A 27,672-nucleotide genomic window follows, 5' to 3' on the forward strand; every position below is an offset into this window, starting at 1 on the left:
ATCCATTCTTTCCAAATGCTTTTTGATAATAGTGACTGTAAGCCCCAAGCTAGGAAAACAGTCTAGGATGACCCAATGTTTATTCTGGAGGATCAGGTATGTGTCTTGGTTTGATTTCATCTTGTCTTTAGTCTGGATGCTTTTGAGTTGAAGGTAGGTCTTTTTTGGCAAATGGGTGACACTGGAACTGTGGAAATCTTTGGCAGCATACCACATTGTCATTATCACAGATAACCTTTATAAAGTACTTGCTATATGCCAGGCAGTAAGCTAAGCACTTTACAATTGTTATATCATTTAATTGTCACAACCACCCTGGGATATAGATGCAGTCATTACCCCCATTTTACAGATAAGGAAACTAAAGCAAATATGGGGTTGAATGATTTGCCCAAGGCACACAGACACCTTCTCCCTAAACTAGATGGTGTTCAGTGTCCACCATCAGTCACTCCTTTTGCCTTCTTTTCCCCAGTCACCTCCTCTTACCCCTCAGTTGACCTGGAGTTTTAGTAAAGCTTTAGTTATATTCAAATATAGAAATGAACAGTTCTTTTATTCATTCGACAAGAAGCTGTGAGGGAGCACTCATTATGTACCAGGCACAGTGTGCATGCTATGTGCTGGGATACGTTAACAAAAAATGAAATAGTCTTTCTCCTCGAGCATCTTACAGTCTTTTCTCCATCATGATTTAGACGCATGTGGTCTTCTTCATGACCACCTTTAGGGTCTGACTCTACACTCTTCTGCTGGAGAGAGGCTTCCCAGACTCCCCTCCTCCCTCTCTGTCCAGCCTCTTCCAGCCCTATTATTTGTTCAGTTTGTGGGTATGTTTCTTTATACTTGTTAACTTGTTGCTTTGTAATTTTTATGACTGTCCTAGTCTTCTTTGTGATGGAGCATTTATTGTGTAACTCTTTAATCCAATTGTGTCTTATTGTGTATTGTAGCTTACAGGTTTACCTGGACACGTATCTTGTCCACGTAGGAGACTTGTGAACTCCATGAAAGCTAAATTCTGTATCCCCCTCATATGCAGTACAATGTCCTCTACATGGTAGGGGCTTATAACTGTTGGTCTGAGTTGTTCATTTCCTTCCTGCTCTCCATTGAACGCTGGCTGTAGACACAGCTGATTTCCAAGACTGAGGCAAAGTGCCAGACTGAGGGGTTTGCATTTATTTGAAGAGACAAAACTGACAAAGGTGAAACAATGAAAGAGTAAATGAAATGGCAAAGTATGTGGTTTTGAATTTACTTCTAAATAATATCTTTGTAAATTCCATTTTATGTTTAGCTATTAATGTCCTGTTCTGACTTAGCTCTTCTGCTATGCCATCAGGCCACTGAGAGGAAATTGTAGTCATGTGCCCTTTTGAGAACACATAATTCTACACTGTATAATCACTCTGAATTTCATTTTTGAAAATTAAAAATATTTTAACTTACATTTTGTAATTTTTTTCCTTTTCATTTAGGGCTCTGGAACTTCATCCATTTTCAATAAAACCTCTCTTGAGACGAGCAGTAGCATATGAAACCATGGAGCAGTATCGAAAAGCATATGTAGATTATAAAACAATATTGCAGATAGACAACAGAATACAGGCAGCAAATGATAGCATTAACAGGTAAGCTAATTTTTGTTCTTTGCAGAATGGCTAGTATCTTTGTAATTATTGTTATTATTATTGAATTGCTTTTAATTGATTCTCCAGCTAGATTTCACAGAATTTTGGATGTAACAGTCTTTCAAGGAAAGTAAAACAACTTGATGGTTGCTGAGAGTAGTTGAAAACATAAAAATATTACTATTACTACTCCACCTTCTTTTTTCTACATTAATAAAAATCAAAGTCTCTGCCTGGGACTTGGTTACTGACTTTCTTTTAATCTCTTTTAATTTACTTTCCATTTCTGCCGTCTTCACTGATCCTGTATTTTACAATCCATTTCAAAAGTTAAGTCACTGGCGCATCTTTCTTTTTTGGTGGGGAGGGGACACCAAAGAATATATCTCTTTTCTGATTAAATCCTATATGGATATAATCATGAATGCCTTTAAGTATTCCTGTGGTTTCTCATCTAGGTTAATATTTTTTCTCTTTAATGTCTGAAAATCTCACAAATCTTCCCACCGTGACGTGATAGTAGTTATACTATTAGTCAAGTTAACAAGCATTTATTAAATGCCTATTATGTCCCACAAAGAAAGGCAAAAATATGGTCCTTGCCTCAAGGAACTCAAAGGATTATGGGAAAGACAACATGCAAACAACTATGAACATATAAGATATGCATACGGGGTGAAGTAGAGGTTATTTCAGAGAGGAGGAGCTAGCATTAAGAAGGGCTAGGAAAGCTTCTTGTGGAAGGACTTGAACTGAGCCCTGAAGAAAGCCAGGGAAGGGAAGAGGTGCAGGTGAGGAGGGGAAAGGTTGCACGCAGTGGGGACAGCCAGTCACCAGGAAGGAAGCTGGGAGAGGGGTGATCCTATGGAAAGAACTGCAGGAAGGCCAGTGTCCCTGGGTCACATGATACCTGGAGGGAAGTAAAGGGTAAGCAAACTGGAAAGGTAGAAAGGGGCCAGGTGTGAAGGGCTTTACAAGCCAATGGGTGATAGCATCCACTGAAAGAGAAAATATAGGAAGACAGAGATGTGTTAGGAGTTCAGTGACACTTTAAAATTAACTTCCATTTTAGTGACCGCAATAGACTCTTTATACATTTGAAAAAAATAGTAATATGTGTGAGATATTATGTACTCAGTGTGCACCGGGCATGTTTGCTCATTTATTATCAATCCATCAAACAGTAACTTTTATTAAGCATTTACTGTGCGCCAGGCGCTGGCACTGTGCTAAGCAGCGCATTGAGTCATGGTGCATAGTCAGTTGTAACTAAATAAAGATCAAATTTACTTTGCTTGGTGTGCGTGTGTGGACCCCTTACAATAATTCCTTGGCCCATGAGCTGGGAATCACTGACCTGGTTAGGAAAGCAATAATAACCAGATAAGCCTGATTGGATCAGCATCACTAGGTATTCCTGGGAATAGAGTCCTATCTCTCGTCAAAACACCGAATCTTCAGCTTTATTTGCTGTGGCAATAGAAAAGGTATTCATGATTTGCCACTCTCCTGGTACCACATCTACTACAATTATACATGTTTCTCTTCAGAGTTTAATGTATTTATACCAATGACAGTTATCTGCGATTAGTAGCAGTCCCTAATGGTGAAATAGTAAAGAATGTGAATATTTATTTAATAACACATCTGTATTCCTGAGGGAAAATGGACTGTGTAATTTTTTGTTTTTTAATGTGGAGTTCTGGCTAGGCTTTATGAGATTGTTTGGAATGAAAATGATAATATGATCATTTTGTGATATTTCAAATTCTGTCTTTGAGGGATGGTGTCTGGACGTGTGATTTTACCCACATAGGGAACTCTTAGTGTACAAACTCTCCACCCAGGTACATCAATAACTTCTCCATGAGTTATGATCTTAGAGCACTGAGATGTTATGTGATTTGTCCGAGGTCACACAAATCATATGTGACAAAGTCAAGATCTGAACTCAGATGTTCCCGATTCCAATATCAACTCTGTATCCAGGTTACCACAATTTCCTGACCTTATTTAGAATTCTGTTCAATTCAGTAGGTATTCACTGAGTGCCTATTATATGCCATATTATATACCCCACTGTGGGGTATATAAGAGAAGTCTGTGACTTAATCCCTGCTTACAAGGAGTTTACAAGTTAGTTGAGCAGATATTGTAAATGCATTTAATAATTTAGGGAAAATACAAGATACAATGTAATCAGATGCCAAAATGTGGTCTGTGGGGGAAGAGATCATTTTGGGTCAGAGCTGTTGAAAAAGGTTTCATAGAGGAGATAGTTCCTTAAAGGATGACCAGGAATTGTGTAGTCAGAGAGGAGCATACAAGGACTTCTAGGCAGGGGGATCATAAGTAAAAATATAGGAGGGAGGGATGAGTACTAGATGTTTGAAGGACAGGCTGGAGACTAATGTTAAGTCATAGGAAATACAGTCATATCGGTAAGAGAAGGCTACCTTATGGATGTCTTTGAATGCCATGACGCTAAGTTTAGACTCATTTTATTGTCGGCTGTTGGGAAGAGCACTGACCAGGGAAGCCAGAGACCTAATTCTAGGCCTTGCTGTTACTCCCTTTGCTATGTGATCTTGGGTTTGTGATCCTAGTTTCTTCCTCTGATAAGGGAGAAGGAGAGGCTTGGATGACCTTGAAGGTCTTCTCCTGGTCTGTTGATTTTCCAGTAGAGGGCAATTTTATGAGGTTAGTTGCCACAAACCACACCTGATACTTACTTCTCCAAAGTTTTTATTTAGGGAGGACCCATTGACAGTTAACGACATGCCACGCTCCACTCTATTCTGGGTCTTTAGCTATACCTAGTTGCTAATGAACCTCAGATCTGGGGTAAATAAAAAATAACTTCTCCTTATAAAAAGTGGTTAGGGTACTTATTTATTTAGCTTTTTCAGGGTAAAAAGTACCTTGTAGCAGCTCTAGGAGGAGGGTAGGGCTAAAAATTATTAGCCCTCTTTTAGAGAAGAGGAAGTTGAATCTTGGAGATAGTCAGTGACAGAGATGGTAAATGACTTGTCCATGGTCATATGGTTAATAAGAGTTGTCCAGATCCTAGGCTAACACTCACTTCTTCCAACATACCACACTACCAAGTTCTGAAGCAGGAGAGACACATGAGAAAAGTGGTGTTTTAGATTTTGTCAGGCAGTGATGGGCAGGATGGATTAGAGGGGGGATATACAGAGTCACTTTCAATATCTTTACATTTTCCTCCAATATTTATATTTTGATAAGGGCCCCCCTTTTAAAAAAATTTCCCTTTTACTTACCGTTTAGTAAGTCCTGAAGGCTTTATTCTCTTTGCAGCTATATAATTTTTGTAATCCTGTTAGAGGACTTGTCCAGCTTGGCTTATATATAAAGGTGGAAGTATATATGCCCAATTACAGATGAAAATTTTTTTTAACTTTAATATCTATTAATTCCATAACTGTTCGGTTTTTTGCTATAATAAATTTCAGTAAGGGAAAACTGAACATCAGTAGCCTTATTTTTAAAAAAATACATGCTAATTTAATTTTTGTCCTTTTTTAACCGTATTCCTTTCTTCCTCTCTAGGCATCTCTTATGTTTTTAGATTTCCCTGCACATAGCTATTTCCCTGGCAACACATCACCTTTTTTCAGCTGCTTCTTCCTTCTTCTCTGCTGGTAATTCATTTTTTTGCTTGCAAATTCTTTCTCTAAATCTCCTTTTCTACCTGCAATTTGAGATGGTTCTTCCTTTATTTTCCATACTGAAGTACATATGTAAACACAAGTAAATCCAAGACCTCTGATACAGAGACTGACTTGAAGCTGACAGTGAATCCCACTAATTCTCAATAAATCACATTAGTTTCAGGTGGGCAGCAAGTACTGGTACTAAAATATGGTTAGAAATGCATTATTCTGAAACTGGGTACCATGTTGTTTTGTAATCTTAAATGGGAGGAATTCCAGTTTATTTGAAGTAAGCCCAAAGATCTTGATGTTTAAAAGTATGTTAGTATTTTTCTTGTAGTCACTAGTAAATGCCAAATGCAAAGTATGTTATGGGAGTAGTTGGTTGTAATATGTCATTATCTATTCTATCTGCCTTGTAAATGTATAAATAATATAGCTAGAATAATTTGGGGGATTAAAAATACAAGGTAAGAATATCATTAACTATCAAAATGTTTTAAGAGGAAATGAATATTATGTAACATTTATCCCTCTTAACAGTTTTATTATTTTAAACCACTCACTATACAATTAGGATCTAAAACTGTTGGTGTTGATTTGGTTATTTTTAGGAATAACAACTTGGCTAATTTATATAATAATTAAATGTTCAAGGAAACCTTCCCCTAGGTCTACTAAATGCCGGTTTTATAATTCACCTCTTAAGAAGTATACTTTTGAATGTGCCTGTGGCCACATAAGTAATATGTTAGTGAGAAAACATTTTTCTTTTAATAAAAATTATATGAATTTTATTTAATAGTTTAGAACTCACTGCAACATTTTGTGTTTCTGTGTACTTAGATGGCAACAGTGGCTGAAAATAGCTCGGCTTTATATGTTTTGCCCAAAGCAGCATATCAAATGGCATCATAAGCTTACAAAACATCTGTCAATTTTACTGTGGGGTGAAGCCTTATGTAGTATTACAGAAGCAAATTATATGGTCAATGAAAACAACTTTTTTCTCTCTCTCTTTTTTTTAGAATAACAAGAACTTTAATAGATCAAGATGGCCCAACTTGGAGGGAAAAACTGTCACCAATTCCAGCTGTTCCCTTCTCAGTTCAGTTACATAGATTAGATGGAGGAAGTCCTGCAGCACGGCCGACGCAGGACGGAACTACCGAGTCTGGACCCCATCAAAAATCACAGGTCACAGGTATGTAAATCGTGTGTCATTTTAGGACCTCACCCATCCCTCGGTGCAAGGCTCTGTTCTAGGGCAAAGCTGAAACAACACATTTCATTGAAGTGCTGTTCTTTGCTATATTCATGTTGTTACATAAATCCAAAATCAGTCTTTGTATGAGGGGCAACCAGAGGAATGGAAGGTTTGTTTTTTTTTAAATTATGCATATCATAGTATCTATATCTACATGATCATTTAATTATCATCCTTCAAATCAGTTCCCTTAGGAGGCTGAACAGTGATGATGGTGTTGGGCAAAACATTTTTGGAATTCATAAAGATAATAACTAGCATATGTAGGGTGTTTTTAGGTGTGCAGAACACTTTATTATCTGTTATCCCATTTGACATGTACAACAACGCTGTGGAAACTGGGCCTGAAAAAGTTTGAATGCCAGCTAACATTCAACTCAGCCAACAGGTGTCTAAGGTGAGAGTCAAACCCAAGACCTCTCTGACCCAAGTCCAGTGCTCCATCGCCTCTGCCACCTAGCAGCCCATTTTTGGAGCTGCCTTCATGGCCAATTTCCTGATCTTTAGATGGTGGCAGTGTTTTGAGACCCTTCACCATTCTGATCATCTTCCTGCATGTGGTCTCAAGCTTGGCATTGCCCCTTCCACATTTGGGCACCCCGAGTTAGGCATAATCCTCCAGATGTGTCCCAACCAGGGCACGGCACAGCAGAATTCCTCTCTCCTTCTCTTATCGCAGCCGAAGTTTACATGAGCACTTTTGACTCTGACATCATCTTGTTGACTCAGTGGGTTTTCCATCCATTAGATCTCCTAGGTCCTTTTTGACATGAATTACTTCTTCTCCACGGCCACTTTTGTCTCCTGTGTCCCTTGTCCTGACCCTGTGCAGCTGATTTTTGGAATTCAAGGGTAGAACGTTCCATCTGAGGAGCGCTTTGGATTTAATCGTGCTAACGTCCAATTAGCCTTTCCAGATTCTCTTGATCTTTTTTGGATCCCAGTACCGTCACCCACTCTGTTAGGTGTCATCCCTCCCATCTTTGTGTCATTTGTGAACAATAAGCTTGATATTTGTGCTTTCATACCTGTGAACCCCATTAAAAGCTTGAAGAGACAGAATCTCAGTGTCTTCAAGATTCATGTTGATCTCTTAGTTATCACTTTATGGGACTGGTTAGCGAACTAGTTCCAAAACTACTTTAATGTGGGTTTGAACAACCTTTTTTTGTTTGTTTGTTTGTTTTGGCCTTTGTATCCCTAGAGGCTGCCCAGCACAGTGTCTGGCACTGGAGTAAATGTTTGTTGAACTGAGTCACTCTAATTTGTCGAGAAGCATATCAAAATGCAAAGAATAGAAAGAAAGAAAAAAGAAGGCCATTATAACAATTCTTAAAATACCCAGAAGGAAGTTCAGAAGGAAGCGAAGATAAGCAAGATAGTTTTGAAAGTAATATGTGGAATTTATCTTAAGAACTAAGCAGTATGAAATGGAGATTTGTGCTTTGATATGGAATTCCCTTTTTTGTGTTCTGTTATGTGTGAAAGTGCTCTTTTTTTGGTGTTAAGTTCAGAACAAAGTGTTTTTAAAATAATCACTAATATATCATGAAAGTTTGTCATGCTGATGTCCAAATATACTGTTGTCTGTGGCCTGATTTTCTAGTCTGATAACCCTTTCAAAAACAGAAATGAGGGTAACATGGCATGACTTGTTCTTGTGGGACCCATTTTGGCTGTTTGTGATCACCTTCTCCCTTTCTACACAAACCTTCCTTTTAATAATCTTATTTACCAGGAGTCAACGTTACCCTTATTGGTCTGTAGTCTGAAGTATCTACTCTCTTCCCTTTTTTGGAAATCAAGGCAGTATTTTCCTCTCTTCAGTCGTTTCCCATCACGTTAAAGCACTGAATCATAGGGAGTTCACCACTCCTATCTGTAGGTGCTTTCCGCGGTGCGGGGAGGATGTAGTTCATCTGGGCCTGGTGACTTGAACTCATTTCATGCAGCTTAGTACCATCTTACTCGCCTTCCGTATTGGAGTTCAGTCCTCTTAACTTTTTGTAGTTGTTGTTACTACTGTGTCCTCAGTCTAAATATAATTCTTTGGTAGAAAAAACTGGAAAAAAAAATCAAAGTTACAAGGCGTACAAAAATCAGGCTAATTACTTCATAGCCAGAATTTTTTTACCCAAAGTACAATTATCCAGCTTTATCTTATCAAACTTGATTTAACAAATTTGGTTCCAGATTACTCTTGGCTGTTTCCAAAACCAAGGGATAAAGATTTGCTGCTATCAAGGATAGACAAAAGAATGTCTAGGTGCCTACTTTGTGCTAGACGCTGTTGTAATATTTTACAAATATCATCTCATTTGATCTTAGGGGCTATTATTATCCTATGTTATTATTTTACAGATGAGGAAACTGAGGCAGAGGTTAAGTAGAATGCCATGTACAGGGATCAGCAAGTTGACCAAGTTGGTCAGAATGTAAAATGAGTCTGGATAGATGGGTTAGAGCCTTATCTGCCAAGCGAAGTTATTTGTACTTTATCTTAGCGACAGAAGGAGGCAATAGACAGTTGGAAATGCTGGACTGGAGCGAGCGAGCGAGAGAGAGGGAGAGAGAGAGAGAGAGAGAGAGAATACATGGATATATACAATTGGGAGTCCTCTGCTAGAGGTCATTAAGTCTATGGGAGTTGATGAGATCACTAAAAAAGGAGGCCCAAGACAAGAAGCCCATGCATAGACAACAGAACTTAGATAACCCAGCAGAGAATTAAGGATGAGCAGATGGAAAACCAGGAGAAGGTAGCATCAGGAAAATCCCAGAAAGAAAGAGTGTCCACACAGAGGGAGGGGTCAGCAGTGTCCAGTGTTGGAGAGGTATCAAGGAGGGTCAGGACTAATAAAAGTCCATTGAATGGATTAATCAAAAGCTCATTAACAGCTTTGGAAAGAAGAGTTTTATTCAAGTGGCAGGACTGCATAGCTAGGGCTTTAAAAGTGAGTATATAGATAATTTTCCCTGGGAGTTTGGCTATGAAAAGAAGCTTGAGATGATGGCAGTGTCTAGTGAAAGAAATTTTTTTTTTTTTGCTGGAAGAGACTTGGGCTTAGTAGAAGAAGGAGGCAATAGATAAAGTGAGATTTAAGATGAGGAGAGAAGGAGAGAAGGGAAAAAAGGGAGGAAAGGAGGAAGAGAAAAAGAAAAGAGAGAGCACAAGTTCTCAATGAATGATCTCAGTAAAGTGTGAGGTGTGGTCCTTGAAGATCATTGTGAAATGCATTGAACCAGGGCCCTTTTGTACTGGAGGGAAAAGAAATGGATCCCTGCATCAAAAATGTCTGAACCATGGTTTCTAGAAGGATAGGGACTGAACCTATGATGTCATTGGGACAGAGAACTCCTCCCTGCTAAGGAAACTCTACCTATGCAGATCCCCACCTTCTTTGTAATATACTGTCTTACAGAGCATCCTGGAGCGCTGGGGTTTAAAGTGACCTGTCTGGGGTCATACAACATGTATGTGTCAAAAGAGGGACTTGAACCCAGGTCTTCCTGACACTGAGGCTGGCTCTCTGGCTACCACACTATATTGCCTTTTATTTCTAGTAGCTATGCCAAATATATAGTAGAAAGTTAAAATTCATATTGTTCTTTTTTTAAAGTCTAGAGGTTTTTTTGAATACATTTTAAGTTTGTGGGGTCTTCATGAATTCTAATTTTTAAACTTTTTGAATTTTAATAATTTGGATTGTAGGTATGATAGATATGATTTTTTTTTATCTTTCTGGTTAACGAGTAGTGAATGTCCTTCTTGCAGTAGTTGTGCCATTCAGTTCTCTGGCCCCAGGAAGCAAATTACCATTTTATTTATAGCAACTATTTTAAAATTTTGTGACAGGTTCTGAAAAAAGAGTACATTGTACACGAAAGGTGATGTAATTGTCCTAAATTTTAATACTTCAGGTTGTAGGTAAGATAGACAATCTGTGAGTGACATTTAAAATTAAACTTATTAAAGTTTCCCAGTCCTCAAGAACTTGGTTAAGGCCCTGTATTTGAGCATCATCTTGACACTACACCAGATGGTGGAGGGAGATGCGCAAAGCATGGTCCAAACGGTTGCTGTGCCCTAGGGGTATTGCGTTTACAACCATGTCTGGTGTGTGTCACTGACCTTTGCCAGACCTCTCAGTGTTCTCTCTGCCTCTGTCACCCTGAGGTGACTTAGACCTCCCTAAATGCTCAGTGGAGAAAAATTAAGTTGTGCAAACACACCAAGTGAAGTCCACTCTGGTACTTAATCTTGAGAACTCATGCTAGGCTCGACTGCACAATTACTGTACTTTGTCATATCCAGGACTTTTTCCCCCTGTGTAACACTGATACCCACAAGAAGATAGCAACAACATTTTGGTTAACTTGAACTAGGTTTGTAAACATTTCTATCTTAGAGCAACCTGTATGAAAAGATTCCCGTTTTCCTCCCACAAAGGTACAAAACGTGAAGAAATGTTCACAACCCTTAAGGAAGAAGGAAATGAATTTGTAACGAAAGGGAAATATAAAGAAGCTCTTGACAAATACAGTGAATGTTTGGAGATAAATCACAGCGAATGTGTCATCTACACAAACAGGTAAATTTGGGTCTGACCCATCACCTTGGACAGGATTTTTAGTGGGTTAATGCTAACAGCAGATCTCTGTGGAAGAAGTTGCCATTGTTATTTTTTGTGACTTTGGATTTAATAACATGTTCAGTTGTTTTATTCCTGTCCAACTCTTCCTGACCCCATTTGGGGTTTTCTTGGCAAAGATACTGGAGTGGTTTGCCATTTCCCTCTCCAGCTCATTTTACAGATGAGGAAACTGAGGCAAACAAGGTAAAGTGACTTGCCCAGGGTCACACAGCTAGTAAGTGTGTGAGGCCAGATTTGAACTCAGGTCTTCCTGATGTCAAGAATTCACTGCACCGCCTAGCTGCTTCTGTTTAGTAATATAAGTTGTTCGGACTCAGTGTTTCTCCTTTGGGAGTCACAAAGCTTCTGGGGGTTGTTTACCAGGTTCACCAAAATTATTGCTGCTCCTATTAGTAATTCTTCTGTAGTTATCTTTCATACCTCTCTCGTTCTGTTCACTCTAGATGTGTCCTAGGTGAGGCAGAGCACGGTCATTGAGTTTTCTAAGAAGCAAAGTCATGGCAGCTAAAATTGTCATGGAGTGACAGAGAATTTGTTTTGCTTCCCCAGGCCTTTTTAGATGAGTTCTTCAGGTGTAACCGTTCACTGCGTCTGTGTTTTCTTTTTCATCCGTTGACAAGCCAGTAGGCCTCATTATTCAATGACTGTGAAAAAGTGAAGTTTCTAATAATGTACCAGCAGCTCCCACACAGAAGCTTCAGGTCACTGACTTTTGGCTTCTGTTTAGCATTCATGGTTGTGAAGTGTGAAGATATTTGAGTCACTGCCTTTTATGATGCTATGTTCCCTACGTTATTATACCAGGGCTCTTTGTTACTTGAAGTTATGCCAGTTTGAAGAGGCAAAACAGGACTGTGATCGAGCTCTTGAGATAGAAGAGGCTAATGTTAAAGCTTTCTATAGGAGAGGTCTTGCTCACAAAGCACTAAAGGTAAGAAAAGGGGGAAGGAATGTGTATTAAGAGACAGTGTGGCATGGCGGAGAGAGTCAGAGGCCCTGGTTTAGAATGCTGGCCCTACTCTTTGCTGCCATCTCTGTGATCTTTGGAGAGCTGTGGAATTTCCCTCAGCTTCAGCTTCTTCTATAACATGTGGAAGTCAGATGAGATGACATCTGAAGTTCCTTTTAGCTCCAAATTTATGATCCCATGAATGTCCAAACAGAATTATTTCAAAACAAATCAAGTGGCTTCCATTAACAAAAACACGGGAAAGATGAAATAACATAGTTTCTAACAGAGGGGAAAAAGAATTAAATTGTCATTTGACCAACAAGCATTTTGTTAAGTGTCTACTCTGTCTACCCACTGGGGATATAAAAGGAGAGAAAGAAAGAAGGAAGGAGAAAGAGAGGAAGGGAGAAAGAAAGGAGAGTTTACCCTCTGTTTAGGAGATAAACATGTACACATGTAGGTATATAAAAATATATATACAAAATAAATGTAAAGTATTATGATAGCAGGGAAAGTACCAGCAGCATGGAGAATCAGGAAATGCTTAAAGCCTTGAAGGCAACTAAGGCCTCTGAAACCTGGAATTGTGGAGGGACTGCATTCCAGGGATGGGGGACAGCTAGTGCAAAGACATGGAGAGGGAAATGGAGAGTCATGTAGAAGGGACATAAGAAGGCCAGTTGACTGGCCATAAAGTTTATGAAGGGCAGTAATGTACAGTCGGGTTGGAAGGGTCATTTTGGGCCAAATCGTAAAGAGCTCTGATTACCAAACATAGGAGTTTATAGTTAACCTTAGAGATAATCCGTTGCGGTTTACTATGAACTATAAATCCAGAGACTTTGAGTCTACTTCTGCCTCCATATTAACTAGCTTTGGGACCTTGAACTAGGCAGTTTGACATCTCTGTGCTTCATCTATAAAATGGCAGATTTGGATTTAATGATCAGTGCCTTCTAACTCTAATATCCTATGATTTTATACATAGATTTCAGTTTATTATGCTGAGTTAATTCTGATCATACTTAAAGTAAACACAACTAACAAGGGTCAGCAAACCGTTACTGAGGACCACCAACATTACTAAGTAATGTCCATAGGTGCCACTAGTATGACATGAGGTTAAAAGAGAGAGACAGAGACACAGAGAGAGAGAGATCAAAGAGGAGAAAGAAGAGATTGGAAAAGGTCTCTCTTTGGTAGAGAGAGCAGCATGAGCACATCTAAGGCTCTAAGTGGAATGACCAACATAGTTGGGCATATGTTGCTATTCGATGCTGGAAAGGTGAGGTAACAAGTTTGTGGCCCATGCTAAAGTAACATTTAGCTTAAAGGAAAGATGGATTTTTGTTTTATATTTTTTTTCCTTTGCATTCACTCTCTGTGGAAGTTGTGACATTAAAATGTATCTCCCTAAAAATGGAAGGCTGTTATATAACAAACAAAAACTTAGGAACATATCAAAAGATATGTTTTGATGATAGTTCTATTTCAAAATCATTGAAATTGACATTGTTCTCAGAAATTACATTTGCAGAAATTATATGAATTCTCTGAAACTGACAACTCACGTCTTCAGAGTCTGCCACAGAAAGTTTGTGTTTCATGGAGTTTTTTTAATAGTGTTGCTCTCAGTGTCTTGGCTTTTGCCACTTTTTCTTTTTAAACAAATTTCCACCTGAAGGTCTGAGTGAACTTCCTGCTCTTTGTTTTCTGAATGCCACTCACTATATGTATTTGCTTATTTTAAATGATTTGGCATAGCAGAACTATTTAGAACGAATATGTGTGCATGAGGCCTGGTTTAGGTTTCATTTGAAACTTTGGTTTCCTTTATGTTTTCTTCTAAAACTTGCCCATCACCCTTCTTTAAGAATCCTTCACTATGGTCGTGGCCACTGATTTGCATAAATAAAAATCTGACTTTGGTTAAGCTCTCAACTGTTGTTTCTGTCCAGGGCAGAATAATAATCTGAATTTAGAGACTCCAAGATGATAGGGAAGGTAGAACTAAGTTTTTGCTTTCGTTGTGAGAATCACATATAGGTTTTGGTAAGCACAATAGTTAAAATATACTTGGGCAGGTTATAATAATAGAGGTAAACCACCCAAGATGGGAAGTTTGCAGCGAGGGCTGATACTGGGTTGGAGTCTCACCAAAGCTCAGATTTGGTATACTTCTTAAAGGCAGGCATAAAAAGGGCTAGGAGAGGTACAATTACCAGTGAACAATGTGAAAATTAAATAATCTTTACTCTTGTTCCTGCTCCAACCTTTAGCCCCACACTTTGTCACCATCAGGAAAACTCCTCCTTGTTAATATGGATGAGGTACAAGATACCTTTTAAACATATTATTCACATTAATCAGAGGCTGCATGGCTTAGTGGATAGAAAGATGGCTTTGGAGGCAGGAAAACTTGTATTTCTAAGTTTTGCCGCTGACACATACTAGAGCTCTGTGATGGACACATACTAGAGCTCTGTGATGGACACATAGACAAGTCTCATTGCCCCAAAGTGATTCTCTAAGATTCTAAGTTACTGTGGAGTTGCTGCTTATATCTGACCTGTATCCATGGAGCCAGCTACCATAGCTACAGTTCCCAGGACTGAAAAAAATCACAGATATGGCCAAAAAAATAACTTTTATAATAATTTTAAATGCTAAGTGAAGATTTACCTATGTGTGTGTGGGGAGGGGTTGAGGGTAAAGGGGAGGGGTAGTTTTAGAAAAAGAGGCACTTATCTGTTTTGTTAGCTGAAGATGATACAGATGGCATGTTTGGTTTCCTCAGGGAAGGCCATTGCTTGAGAACACTTGAAGAACAGAAATTTGTACTCTCTTAGGATGAATGACTATACATTGTCTTGTTAGTCTTTTCTTAATTTTTTGAGTTATGTGACCATAATGTATTTTTCTGGTTTGACTTCTTATATTCTATCTGCTTAATTTATGGGCTAGAGTGTAACAATAGTGTCTGGGCTATATGAATTTTACTTCAATAACTTCAAAGTTAGCATTTTCTTGGAATTCAAATTTACTTTCTCATAATGGACATAAATGTGTAAATGTCTTGGGTGCTCTAACTTTGGTGTTGGGATTTAGCAGTAGGTGATTTACCTCCTTGACACCAGTTCAATACTTAATTTCCCAAATGGACTGCCCTGTCTCATCCAGTAGACTTAATAATTTTTCCTGGTCCAAGAGCATATGGGCCAGTTCCTCAGAAGCAGGAGGTACATGAACACTTGTCTTTTTTTTTTTTTAGCAAGATAAAAAAGCATCCGAACAATGACTTATTACAAAATAATTATTGCTGTTTTAGCTTTTAGATCGACAGTGTCCCAAAAGTCTTAAGCTTAAAACTGTAATAAGACTTTTGGGACACTGTGTGTGTGTGTGTGTGTGTGTGTGTTACAAATATAATTTCTGAAAACAATATCATTTTAAAAGATCTTTAAATATACATTTACATATTTATGTCCATGAAGAGAAGGGAATTTGAATTCTAAGAAGATGCAGATTTTGAAGTTATTGAAGTTAAATTCATGTAGCTCAGGCAGTATTGTTATATTATATTGTTACATTGTAGCCTATAAATTAGGCACCAGATAGAATTTAAGGAGTCAAACCAAAAAAATGCATATAAATAAATAAATACACATACACACACACACACATGCACACATATACACATATATAGGGGTATACATATAAACAAATACAGAGTGTAAAAAAACTATATGAAAATGCCTTGCATTTGTATCATACTTTTTTTTTTTAAACATATTTCTATGAAATTGCCTGGAAATAGTATCATGGCTTTTATACATTTTTATTTGAGCTCTGAGAGATTTCATAAAGCAAATCTGTTTGTATTATAAACACACACAATTCACTATCAGGTTATACTATGTAACACTTTGGCCCCACACACCTGAATTCAGGAGTCCTTTGAAGTGGAAGATTTACAGCCTTGGGAGCTGGGATGAGGACAGGCCTCTGAACCTCCCACTGAAGTGTATAAAGTTGAATATTACACACAGTTTTCTAACCCATGCCAGTTTTTCTGTGATTTATAAGAAGCATCTCTTCTTCCCTCCCTCCCCCACTTTGACTTGCAGAATTACCAGGAAAGTTTTAATGATCTCAACAAAGTTCTCCTCATAGACCCAAATGTTTCTGAAGCAAAGAAAGAGCTAAAAGAGATAACTGTATTTCTTAATAACAAGGATGACACACCACTACCCAGTCAAGAAAAGGAAAGAAGGAAAATAGAAATTGAAGAGGTATTATAATCGTAAAAGTAACTTTTTGATTATAAAAAAGTGTGGTTTGGGGTGGGTGTGGTGGAAGGGGAAAGGTAATAGTTTCTTCCCAGGCTGAGCTTGGAGGCCCCAGCCTGAACTGATTCACATAGCCCTGCTGATGGTCCAGGAAGCAGACTTGGGATAAACCTAGGTCAGCTCAGACCTCTTTGAAGCTTAACTCTGAACTCATCAGCCCTATATCCCAGCACCTGAAGTTCTGGAACTACCGCAGAACCAAACCAGCCTTCTTTACTTTAGCTAACCTAAAATTCTGTTGCTGCAGTTTAATCCTTTCTAGTCTTCATCTGTCCTTAGTGAAGCATGTGGCAGGAACAGTGGTCTTTATAGAAGTGAGAAGGATGGGGTGGGGGGGGGAGGGTCCCTCAGCATCCCCCACCTTTGTCCCCACAGCCGCCTCCCACCAGCCACTTGGAAAGCTACTGCAGGAGCCTCCAGCATGGCTTCCTGCCTTTACTTCCTACCCCACCTTTATCTGGTTCCGTCTCTTCTCTGTTTAGACATTGTCGGGGCACCTGACTGAAGGTCACACTTTAGGGCCTGGTGTTCCAGGTCCTCCACAGTTTGGTACCGCCAACCTTTCTAGAACTTTTCTCATATTACTCCCTTTCATGCCCTCTTCACCCCAGCCAAACTGGGTAGCTCTACCCCACAAAGAGACCCTTTGTTCTTCCACCTTCATGTTCTTTCCTGTCTTCACATACTAACCTCCAAACTGTTTGGTTTTTTTGTTTTGTTTTGTGTTTTTGTTTTTTTGTTTTTGCTTTTTGGTGATGCAGTCAGAGTTAAGTGACTTGTCCAGGGTCACACGGCTAGTAAGTGTCAAGTGTCTGAGGCCGGAGTTCAACTCAGGTCCTCCTGACTGCAAGGCCAGAGCTCTATCCACTGCACCACCTAGCTGCCCCCTGACCTGTTCTTTAAAACCCAGTTCAAACCCTGTCTCTTCCTGATCTTTCCCTCCTCCCACTTCATGCATGGTATGGGGAGCAGCCTTTCTCCAAGACTTCATATAGCACTTTGTCTTTTTCTTTTACAAAGAGTTTGTCACATAATGTGCATCATAGCTATCAGTGTTTTGTACTTATCCTCCCCATAGACTGTGGGCTCCATGAGGGCAGGAGCAGTCTTGCTAAACTTCATCTCTCTTTCCAGTGCCTAGCACAGTGTTCTGCACAGTTAGGTACCTAATGTGTGGTTTGTCCCTCGTTTTTGAAGAGGACCTTGACATCAGGAAGATGATGCCATGACTTGCAAGTGAATTGGATTTAAGTGAGTGAGGGCCGTGCAAATTCACCAGCCTCACTTTCTCCTCTAGAGCCATCTGGGTCCAGTGGCCTGATATAGACCAGGACAACTGATCTGTGGCCCCTAGGTACCTAATAACTATCTTTGGAATGAATTAACCAAAGAAATGCTTCTCAAAACCATCAAATTAGTCTTGTGATTTATCTTCCAGGAAAAGGAAGGTTGAGAACTTCTTGTCTGATTGCTTTTTCCTAAAGTATTTCAATAGCATCTATCTATCTATCTATCTATCTATCCATCCATATATATATATGCACGTGTTACATATATGTATGTATATATATCTACACATGCACACCACCCCTCTATCAGATCTTACCTGTCATGGCTAGAGCAATAAAGTAAAAGAAGCAGTTGTCCTACTTATCATTAATTTAGTTGTATTCCTAAAGTATCATAAATGTCAACTTTAATAGATTATATTATATTTTGAATGCTCTAAGAAGGGAGCTCATTATTTGAAGGATCTTTTTGCAGAGTCAATGTTGGGAGCAGTGGGCATAGCATAGACTGAGAGTTTTGAGACCCAAGTTCTATTCCATACTAGCTCTGCTGCTGCCTGCCTGTGGGGGACTTTAGGCAAAGGGCTGCAAAATTGAGAGCTTCAACTAGTCTAGGGTCCTTCTACTGATAAAATACATTGGTTCTTATTTTTTTATTGTTGCAAATTCATGTTTCTGTAAAGTATATTTAATTTAAACACTAGTTTGAGAAACACCAGTTGAGCTAATACATGTGGCTGTTAATGTATCATGTTGCTCAATGTCAGAATTAGATTCTTTCTATCATGAAGGTGGTGGAGAGCAGTGAGGAGCAGCCTCAAGGTGGTTCTCCAGAGAATGTCTCAGTTACCTGCCACGATTTGGAGAAAGGGCCAGCAGGCAGCAGGTCTCTGGCAATGGGCTTGGAAAAACTCCGCATCTCAAAACCTGCTAATGCCTATGAATTTGGGCAAATTCTAAATGCCATAAACACAAGGAAGGATGAAGAAGCCTGTGCAGAGCTCTTAGCCATCACAGATCCAAAAGATTTGCCAGCATTGCTGAGTAACAAGCTGGAAGGGGATACTTTCCTCCTCCTCATCTCGTCTCTGAAAAATCACCTTCTTGATAATGATCCCGAATTGGTCTATCAGCATCTTTTACATCTAAGTAAAGCAGAAAGATTTATGGTAAGTGGCTGCCTAATGTCTTCCTCTTTATGCAGACTGATGAATTTTAAAAAGAGAAAGTTCACATTTCAGGATTGGTACTGCTTTGAGCTTTAAAATACCAGCTGACTGTGCTGTTGTTATCATGTAAATTTCTTTATCTTTCAGATGATGTTGACACTGCTTAGCAAAGGACAAAAAGAACAGACTGAACAGCTGTTGGAGGCCCTTTCAGACAAATCAAACCATGCGTTTACTTCAGAGGATGTACAGAACTTGAAAAAGCATTATGAGCTTTAAGCCAAGATTTTTTTTTTTCGAATTTCTGCATCCATGAGTGGGGTCCCAGGAATAGTTCTGGGCTGGGGCTATAAACTGCCTGGGTGGGTGGATAAAGTTTGGTTTTGGAAGGTGCCCTCTTTGTCTGGACTGTTGAAGATTTGAAAACAATTGTGTATGCACATTCTACAATCTGCTGCTCACCCTCTACCTGTATATGTTGTCTTCCCTAGAGACTTAATATCTTTTTATTTAATTAGTTGACTTGATATTGATTCATTTTGAGTGTATTTAAGTGCATTCACCTTTTATAGTTTCCATCTGTCCTTTTAGTCATTCCTTTGGTAAAACACTTGAGCTAAATTTGCATTCTCTTGTACTCAGAAAATGAGACCTTTTAAAGTTTAGTAGAAATGTGTTTACTTAGTTGGCTTTTAAAATTTAATTCCATGAAAATCTGACTACTATGTCATCTTCATTTCTTGCCATAAAATACACAAAGCCCATTTTTATACTGTTAATGGAAAGATGAAATGGACACAGTTAAAGAAATACAGAGTATCCCAAAAGTCTTAGTGCAGACTAAGCTTCAATGAGCACTGACACTTTTTGGGACATCTTGTGCTTTGGTACTATGAAGGCATGTGGTTATGAAAGAAATGGCCCATATTTAGATAAAAACGAAATGTGAATTCTGGATAATCAGGCTTTTCAGGCATATGAAAGAATATTCCTTTACTGTTTCTCAAAGCAGTTATGGGAAGCCATAATTTGCCTTTCTCAAAGAGGTCTGTCTACCGTTGTACATGATTTTTTTTTTCCCATTGGTGTTTGTTGCACACATTATTTCAACAGTCATTTCTTATTTATATCTGACAGCAATTGGTCTTAATTAAAACATTAATATTATGGAAAAGTCCTATAGTTTTGCTTAAAGACCTTAAAAAGCAGGGTACTATGTGCTTATGAAAACGGAAACAGAAGTCATTTTGCAAAAACCACCTGGTCTTACTCTTTTCTTTGACTGGTCTCAACCAAATGTTTGCATTATTTTTCAACCAGATTTTACTACTAGTCACTTAAGTTCCCTTTTCTTTTTGTCTGTAAATCTGACCACATTTGCTTCCTCACTATGAAATTGAAACTAAAGACTTTGAGGCTTATTAGTACTGAAAGTTTCTCTCAGTTGTACCCTAGGATTAAAGGAACAGCATTTCATATAATCTGGGAAGCCAGCTCTCTACCTAGCATAACTGGTGCTGGGAAGACCTCTTAAAGACACTGAGCTCAATTTATTCAGGAAGCAAGATTCTTAGTACTGCATGATATGTCTTCTGTCCCATTTCCTCCTTTTTTTGTTAAGTTCTTTTTTCCTTTTTCTAGGATAGGTGGTAATAAGTAGTGGCCTTAAAAAAAACCCCAATGTTTCTATACTTATGGGCCACCCTAGAATCAATGCAGATTGTAATCCCTCTTCAACTTAGACTGTCTGATTGGCTGAAAAATCCATTACCTGGTGGCCAGCCTTCAAGTAATGAACCTCTCTCTCCAAATGTAGCTTATCTGGTCCTTGGAAAGTACACAGTGGAGCCCATACATTGCCATTTTGTACTGAAGCTGTCTCAGCTTGGTGGGATGTGCTGGAGACTTTACTCCTTTGCCATAATCCTTGTGATCCCAGGATCCCCTTCCACACTGTGGAGAAGTACTATACATGATAGAGTTATATTCAGATATGGTTTGGTTGTCTTTGAAAACGTTGTCACTATGTCCACATATGTATTTTTAGTGGGGGGGGTTTTAAACTGGAATGATAAAAAAGTTTATAGAAAAAAATGTTGTACTGACTTTTTAGCTCTTTTAACCTAGTCGCTGTTCCCAGCTATAGTTTTACTTAAGAACTGCACAAATTAAAAATGTGTTATAAGAAGCACTCTACCTCTAGCTTTTAAAAAAGAACATTTCTTCCTTTGAAATATAAAGTAAAACAGTAAATTATTGACTTATTCGTAGAACTCATTTATTAAAATGGGACCACAGTCACTAAGGTTTTTATTAATTTACCATTTTCTTTATTTAGTAACTTAGAAAAAATTATTTGTGATGCTGTAATTGTAGAGCTGTACAATGCAAGAAAAAGAAAAATGCATGTAAATTGTACCAAAGAACCCGTCTTCTTTAGTGACTGTCAGTTGTGTCTGCTGCTTTCAAGGTAGAAAACTGTACTTCATATGAAATGGTGGCAGATTAGATTAAGGATGCAACTTAAAACATAAAAACATTTTTTAAAAGCACCCAAGACCCTTTATTCTGGTTAGCTTTTATTTTGCAATTTGCTTTTGCTGATGTGCTGCCTGAACAATTCACTGGAGTTCGGCTGCTCTGTATCCTAATTTCTTTAGTCCTAGTGCAGATCTGGCAGTTTGTTTGGGCACAAGTCCAGATTTCACAAGTTGGTAGGGAGCCCAAGCCAGACTGTGGCATGCATAACAATAACAAGGTTTTATCTGAGTATCTCATTTCCATTTGATGCATATTAGTGGTATGAAGATTTGACCTGGTCCTTCTTGAAAGACTTGTTTCTGTCTGTTCCTCAAAGAATGTGATCCTTTTGACGGTGGCTATCTTATACCAATCAGATGAGTCTACATTTTCCTGCAGTAAGCTTTCTTATTATGCAGTTCAGCCAATGTCTGTTAAGTGCCTACTTTGTGTAAAGCACAGTAGAAGAGTGGGGCTTTCTGGTTAATTAAATATTTTGGCTAATTCAATTACCTTGTGGTATTCATGGACTTAAAAACTTTCCAATAATGGTAATAAAATGTACTTATGCTGCTGAACGTAATTTAGTTTTTTATTGTCAGGAAGTGTCTAGGATCTCTCAATCATGAAAATCATTGCAGAAATTGCAAATTCTTTATTGAGAATGCTTATAAAATAGTTTTCTATGCAGAGAAATGGGACTAAGTTTCAAATTTATAAAAGGAAGCTCAGACCCAATTTCAAAATTCTTTAGCCTAAAAATCTAGTCATGTTAATTCCTACTCTTTTTTAAAAATTCAATTTTAAATAAATTATTTGAGCTAACTAAATTCAGTGTAATAATTCACATTTATAGAGTGCTTTGTTGTTTGTAGGCCATATGAAATAAGTGGTGCAAATATTATCATCCCCGTTTTCTTTTTCTTTTTTTCGAAGCAGTTGGGATTAAGTGACTTGCCCAGGGTCACACAGCTAGTAAGTCTCAAGTGTTGTGTCTGAGGCCAGATTTGAACTCAGGTCCTCCTGACTTCAGGGCCGGTGCTCCATCTATTGCGCCACCAAGCTGCCCCTATTTTGTCTTTTTGCCTTTCAGCACCCTGAACAGTGCCTGGCACATGTTGTTATTCAGTTATTCAATTGTGTCTGTCTCTTCATGACCCCATACACCATACCACACCAGTACTGGCCGTGGGGTTTTCTTTGGTAAACGTATTGGAGTCGTTTGCCATTTCTTTTTCCAGTGGATTAAGGAAAACAGGTTAAGTGACTTGCCCAGGGTCACACAGCTAGTAAGAGTCTGAGGCTGGATTTGAACTCATGAAGATGAGGCTTCCTGATTCCATGCCCAGTGCTCTATCCACCATGCCACCTAGCTGCTCCACGTACACTGGAATATTAAAAGAACCAGAAAGGTGTTGATCACATTGGTTAAGTGCTCTAGAAGACTCAAATAGAAACTCTTCCCACGAGACACACATTGAACTTAGAAAACCACAAATTAATATGACCTATATTTTACTTTTACTTATTTTGTGAAATATTTCCCCATTACATTTTGATCTGGTTTGGCCCAACTCAGAAGTTTTGCTGGTCACTGTTATGGCCAGGAGACCTTGAGTTGGACACTTTTTCTCCAAAGGATGGACAGAAAGAAATGGATAGAATGAGAAAGCATGGAGTTGCAATCTCTGTCAATGAAGGAAGTACTAATACTGATGAAATTACAGAGCCATTAAAGTCTCCCAGACCCTTTTATTTCCATTTTCTGTGTCTTTTATAATCTGAGTTGGTCACTGAATTTCTTTTGCAGTTACCTCTGTATTCTATGCTGTATGTTCTGCAGGGATTCCACCTTCCAGCTCTGAATTTCTGCGAATTTCAGAAAAGGAAACCACAGGGAAGAGAATGCAGAGGTAGTAACAGAGAGTAGTGTACTACTTGGAGAGAAATATATATGTGTGTGTATATATATGTGTATGCATAAATACACACACACACACATACAAACACATATACGTGTGTGTGTGTGTGTGTATATCTTTTTCATCAAAAACATCTTTTGTTACATACTCCCAGGAAGTGCTATTTCTGGCAAAGATAAAAGCGCAATTAGGGTTAGGGTATGATATGACTTTAAAAAGGAAAACCATTTAGGAACAGCTAAAAAGAGTAATTATTTTATCCACATGAGGTGCTAGAGGAAGAATAGACACAGAGGAATTAGATGGGGGGAGGAGAGCTGTTAGTTCTGGAAACCTGCTTTCATCAGGAATGAGTTCAAGAGGGAACTATATAAATATATATATATATATATATATATGAGTATAAAAGTCTCCTAGATTCAGAAAGAAATAAAACGCTAAGGGGATTGGGAGGGGGAAGAGTACAAGGGAGGGATCTCTAGAGGGGGGGTGAGGGAATAGGTCAAAGGTGGGTATAGAAGGGTGTTTAGATTTAAGGGAATGGGAGGATAAGGGAGGGATCCTTGGAGGTGGTCTAGGATAAGTAATAGGAGGGCAAGGTAGAGGGTAGAAGTAAAGCAGAGGAGTTGGAGGGATAGAAATAAGAGAGATGAACAGACATAAAAACAAGATCAGAAGTAGAATTTGTTAGGGAAAGTATATGCTTATATGTGCATGTATGTATGTGTATATGTATGTGTATTTATATATCTGTATATAAATATATCCGAGCTTAATTGTAGCCTTCTGGAGGGAGGGTGAGAAAGAGGGGAAAAAGAACAAAGTAAAAAGTGCACAGCAGAGAACAACAAAAACAAAAAACTAACAAGGACACAAAGAAAAAACAGACAACTCCCAACACAATGCATATATATATATATATGTATATATAGGCTTTCTTGAAAGGGAAATTTATTGCTTTATATTTTGAATCCTCTCTTACATTCTGTTGTACACATGACATGCTTTCTTGTTCTTATCATGTATTTAAGTTTCAGTATTTATGTTTCTTTTTCTTTCTTATTGTGTATTTAAGATTCAGTAACAAAAACATGTAAAAAAAAAAAAAGGAAGGTAGGACCATAGTCCTGATGAGGATTTTGATCAACCAGTATCATCAGTTAACTTCAACAGATGGGCAAAAATTTTAGGAGGTCATAGGAGAGCTAGGCAAATTCAATTAAGATGTTCCAGTAGAAACTGGGAAAATGGTTGCACATGTGGCCAAATGTTCATGCTACCCATGAGATATGTGCTTTGTATGATTATGTGTTAATTATTGCATGTTTTGAGTATGTTTTTATTATTTTCTTGGCCCTATGTTCATTTACTTTTGTATTAATATCATGTGTGTATTGTAGCTCCATCAGCCTAGAAGTGGTCTGAGCAGAGCAAAGTACAACAGAAGCTCCTTGTTCCTGGAAGCTATATTTCTCTTAAAGCAGCCCAGATAACATTTGCTTCCTTGGAGGAGGAATGAAATATAACATACTTGGCCTTCAGGCAATAGGGGGCCAAGGTAGTAAATGTTTGTTTGTTTGTTTGTTTGTTTTAATTTTATTTTTAAATTTAAATTTATTTATTTTTAGTTTTCAACATTCACTTTCATAAGATTTTGAGTTTTAAATTTTCTCCTTCTCCCATTTCTCCACCCCTTCCAATCCTGAGATGGCATACAATCTGAGATAGACTCTACATATACATTCATGTTAATTATGTTTTCCCATTAGTCATGATGTAAAGAACAATTAGAAGTAATGGGAGGAACCACCAGAATGAAGCAATAAAACAAAACAACAAAGGAAAAGGAGAGCAAATAGTATGCTTCTATCTGCATTTAGACTCCATATTTCTTTTTCTGGTTGTGGACAGCATTTTCCATGATGAGTCTTTGGAGCTTAGATCCTTGCATTGCTGGGAAGAGCCAAGTCTATCAAAATCAGTCATCCCATAATGTGGCTGTTACTATGTACAGTGTTCTCCTGGTTCTGCTCATTTCATTCTGCGTCAGTTTATGTAAGTCCAAGGGTTTTTTTTTTTTCTGCCTGCTCATTATTCTGATAGCACAACAGTATTCCATTACATTCATATACCACAGCTTGTTCAGCCATTCCCCAAATGATGGGCACTCCTTCAATTTCCCACATCTTCTCCAACATTTATCGACAAAGGAGATTTTAAAATTTTGTTTTAGAAGTTGCAGAGAAGGTACTGCCCTGCATTGGTAGAGTATTTCCTCATCTGGGAGTTCCCTGTTTTAATGTAAACTTTGGTATGATCATAAAATGATAAGCTTGATAAATCTTCCCTGACTCTCAAGCAACAGATACAGTTCAAAGGTATCTATGAACCCTCTCCAGTTTTATAAGACAGCTGGAGCCATTTATGAAACCAATCTATATAGAGCAGCATGTCATACAAGGTAGGATCATATGCTGGAAGAGATCTCGGTCATCATCTCTAACACCCAACTTTCACTCCCCCTTTTTTTTCCTGCTTTTTGGTGATGCAGTTGGGGTTAAGTGGCTTGCCTAGGGTCACACAGCTAGTAAGTGTCACGTGTCTGAGGCCGCATTTGAACTCAGGTCCTCCTGACTCCAAGACCAGAGCTCTATCCACCACACCACCTAGCTGCCCTTCCCACTCACATTTTACAGATGAGGATGATGAGGCTCTAAGTGACACAGCTAGTAAGTATTGTTTTGTTGTTCAATCATTTCATTCCTGTCCAACTCTTTGTGACTCTTTTTGGGGTTTTCTTGGCAAAGATACTGGAGTGGTTTAGTATTTCCTTCTCCAGCTCATTTTATAGATGAGGAAACTGAGGCAGAGTTAAGTGACTTGCCCTGAGTCACATAGCTAGTAAATGCCTGAGGCCACACTTGAACTCAGTTCTTCCTGATTCCAGGCTCAGAACTCTATCCACTAAGCCACCTAGCTGGTAAAACTAACTCCAAGTCCAGTGCTCTATCCAATATTTCCATGGTGCCTCCCAATCATTGGGTAGAAGTCAGAAGGCCTGAAATCTAGTCTCAGATCTGCCACTTACCATTTCTGTAACTTTGGGCGAATTGGGCAAGCCTCCAACCCTCAGGTCTTTATCAATGAATCAGTGGGCTGAATTAAATAATCTCTGGGCAAAGGCAGCATAAGGATAGTAGAGAGCTGGACCTGGAATTTTAAAAAACCTGGGTTTAAATCCTATCTCTGATAACATCTGTGTGTCACAACTTCTCAGAACCTCAATTTCTTAATCTGTAAAACAGAGATTATAACACTTGTAGTTACTAACCTCTCAGGTAGTTGTGAGATTCAAATGAAGTAATAGAAAAAGGTTTGCAAACCTTAAATTGCATAAGCGTCCACTATTTTGCCTAACTCACAGGATTGTTATAAGAAAAATATTTTGTAAACCTGCCGTCCCTATTTCTGTGAAGGTCTATTATTATTATTGATATAATTCCTAAGGAAATTTTCACTTGAAAATTCTGTTTAAACTATTTTATTTTCAATCTAAGTACCCTACTTCCTTAAACCTAGATTATGTTTTCTTGGAATTTGGACAAATTCAATTATGTAAGCTCAGTTGGAACAATCACTCACTTAGACCATGCCAGGATTTTCAGTGAGCTCTATAGAACTTTCAGTTTCTTTCAGAAACTCTACAGAAGTTTAGAGATAAGAGGTTGGAAGTTTCCTCCCACTACATTTTAGGGTATGATACAGCTGTAGCAAACCTTTCAGCAGTAGCCTTCACGAAACTTCGATTAAGGCATTATTTGTGATGCATTAAAACCACAGAGCGAAATGCACCAGGGCATCCGTAACATTGCTTAAGTGGATACAGCATTGGGCCTGGAGCCAGAAGACTCATCTTCCTGAGTTCAAATCTGGCCTCAGACACTTACTGGCTGTGTGACTCTGGGCAAGTCACTTAACCCTGTTTGCCTCAGTTTCCTCATCTGTAAAATGAGCTAGAGGAAAGAAATGGCAAACCACTCCAGTATCTTTGCCAAGAAAATCCCAAAGAGGGGCATGAAAAGTTTGACATGACTGAACAACAAAAATAATCCCTGCTATATCTAAAAGCAAAAGAGAAAATTAAGAAGTCTGACAAAGGTATGGGGTCTAAATTATCAATGCAAAACTGCAAGCTAAAAGCAAAGCTATAACTAGGATGGGAAACCTGGGAGCTTTGT

The 27,672-nt window shown here is 38.5% G+C and overlaps 1 protein-coding gene across 2 annotated transcripts in view; it reads left to right on the top strand.

Moving 5' to 3' along the window:
• SPAG1 (sperm associated antigen 1) overlaps positions 1-22,090 on the top strand; it is a 76,389-nt gene extending 54,299 nt beyond the window's left edge. The window contains exons 14-20 of one of the 2 annotated variants that reach the window (XM_078153680.1): positions 1,482-1,634; positions 6,340-6,515; positions 11,029-11,170; positions 12,038-12,164; positions 16,313-16,477; positions 18,597-18,992; positions 19,140-22,090. In XM_078153680.1, the coding sequence (XP_078009806.1) occupies positions 1,482-1,634; positions 6,340-6,515; positions 11,029-11,170; positions 12,038-12,164; positions 16,313-16,477; positions 18,597-18,992; positions 19,140-19,271 (1,291 nt within the window). In that variant the 3' untranslated portion in view covers positions 19,272-22,090. The remainder of the gene's footprint in view (positions 1-1,481; positions 1,635-6,339; positions 6,516-11,028; positions 11,171-12,037; positions 12,165-16,312; positions 16,478-18,596; positions 18,993-19,139) is intronic. The other variant, XM_020969308.2, reaches the window with a different exon arrangement.
• The last annotated feature ends 5,582 nt before the right edge of the window (positions 22,091-27,672 follow it).

This window comes from Phascolarctos cinereus, unplaced genomic scaffold (assembly GCF_003287225.1).
Source record: "Phascolarctos cinereus isolate Bilbo 61053 unplaced genomic scaffold, phaCin_HiC Scaffold_4;HRSCAF=312, whole genome shotgun sequence".
In the NCBI taxonomy this organism is placed as follows: Eukaryota; Metazoa; Chordata; class Mammalia; order Diprotodontia; family Phascolarctidae; genus Phascolarctos; species Phascolarctos cinereus.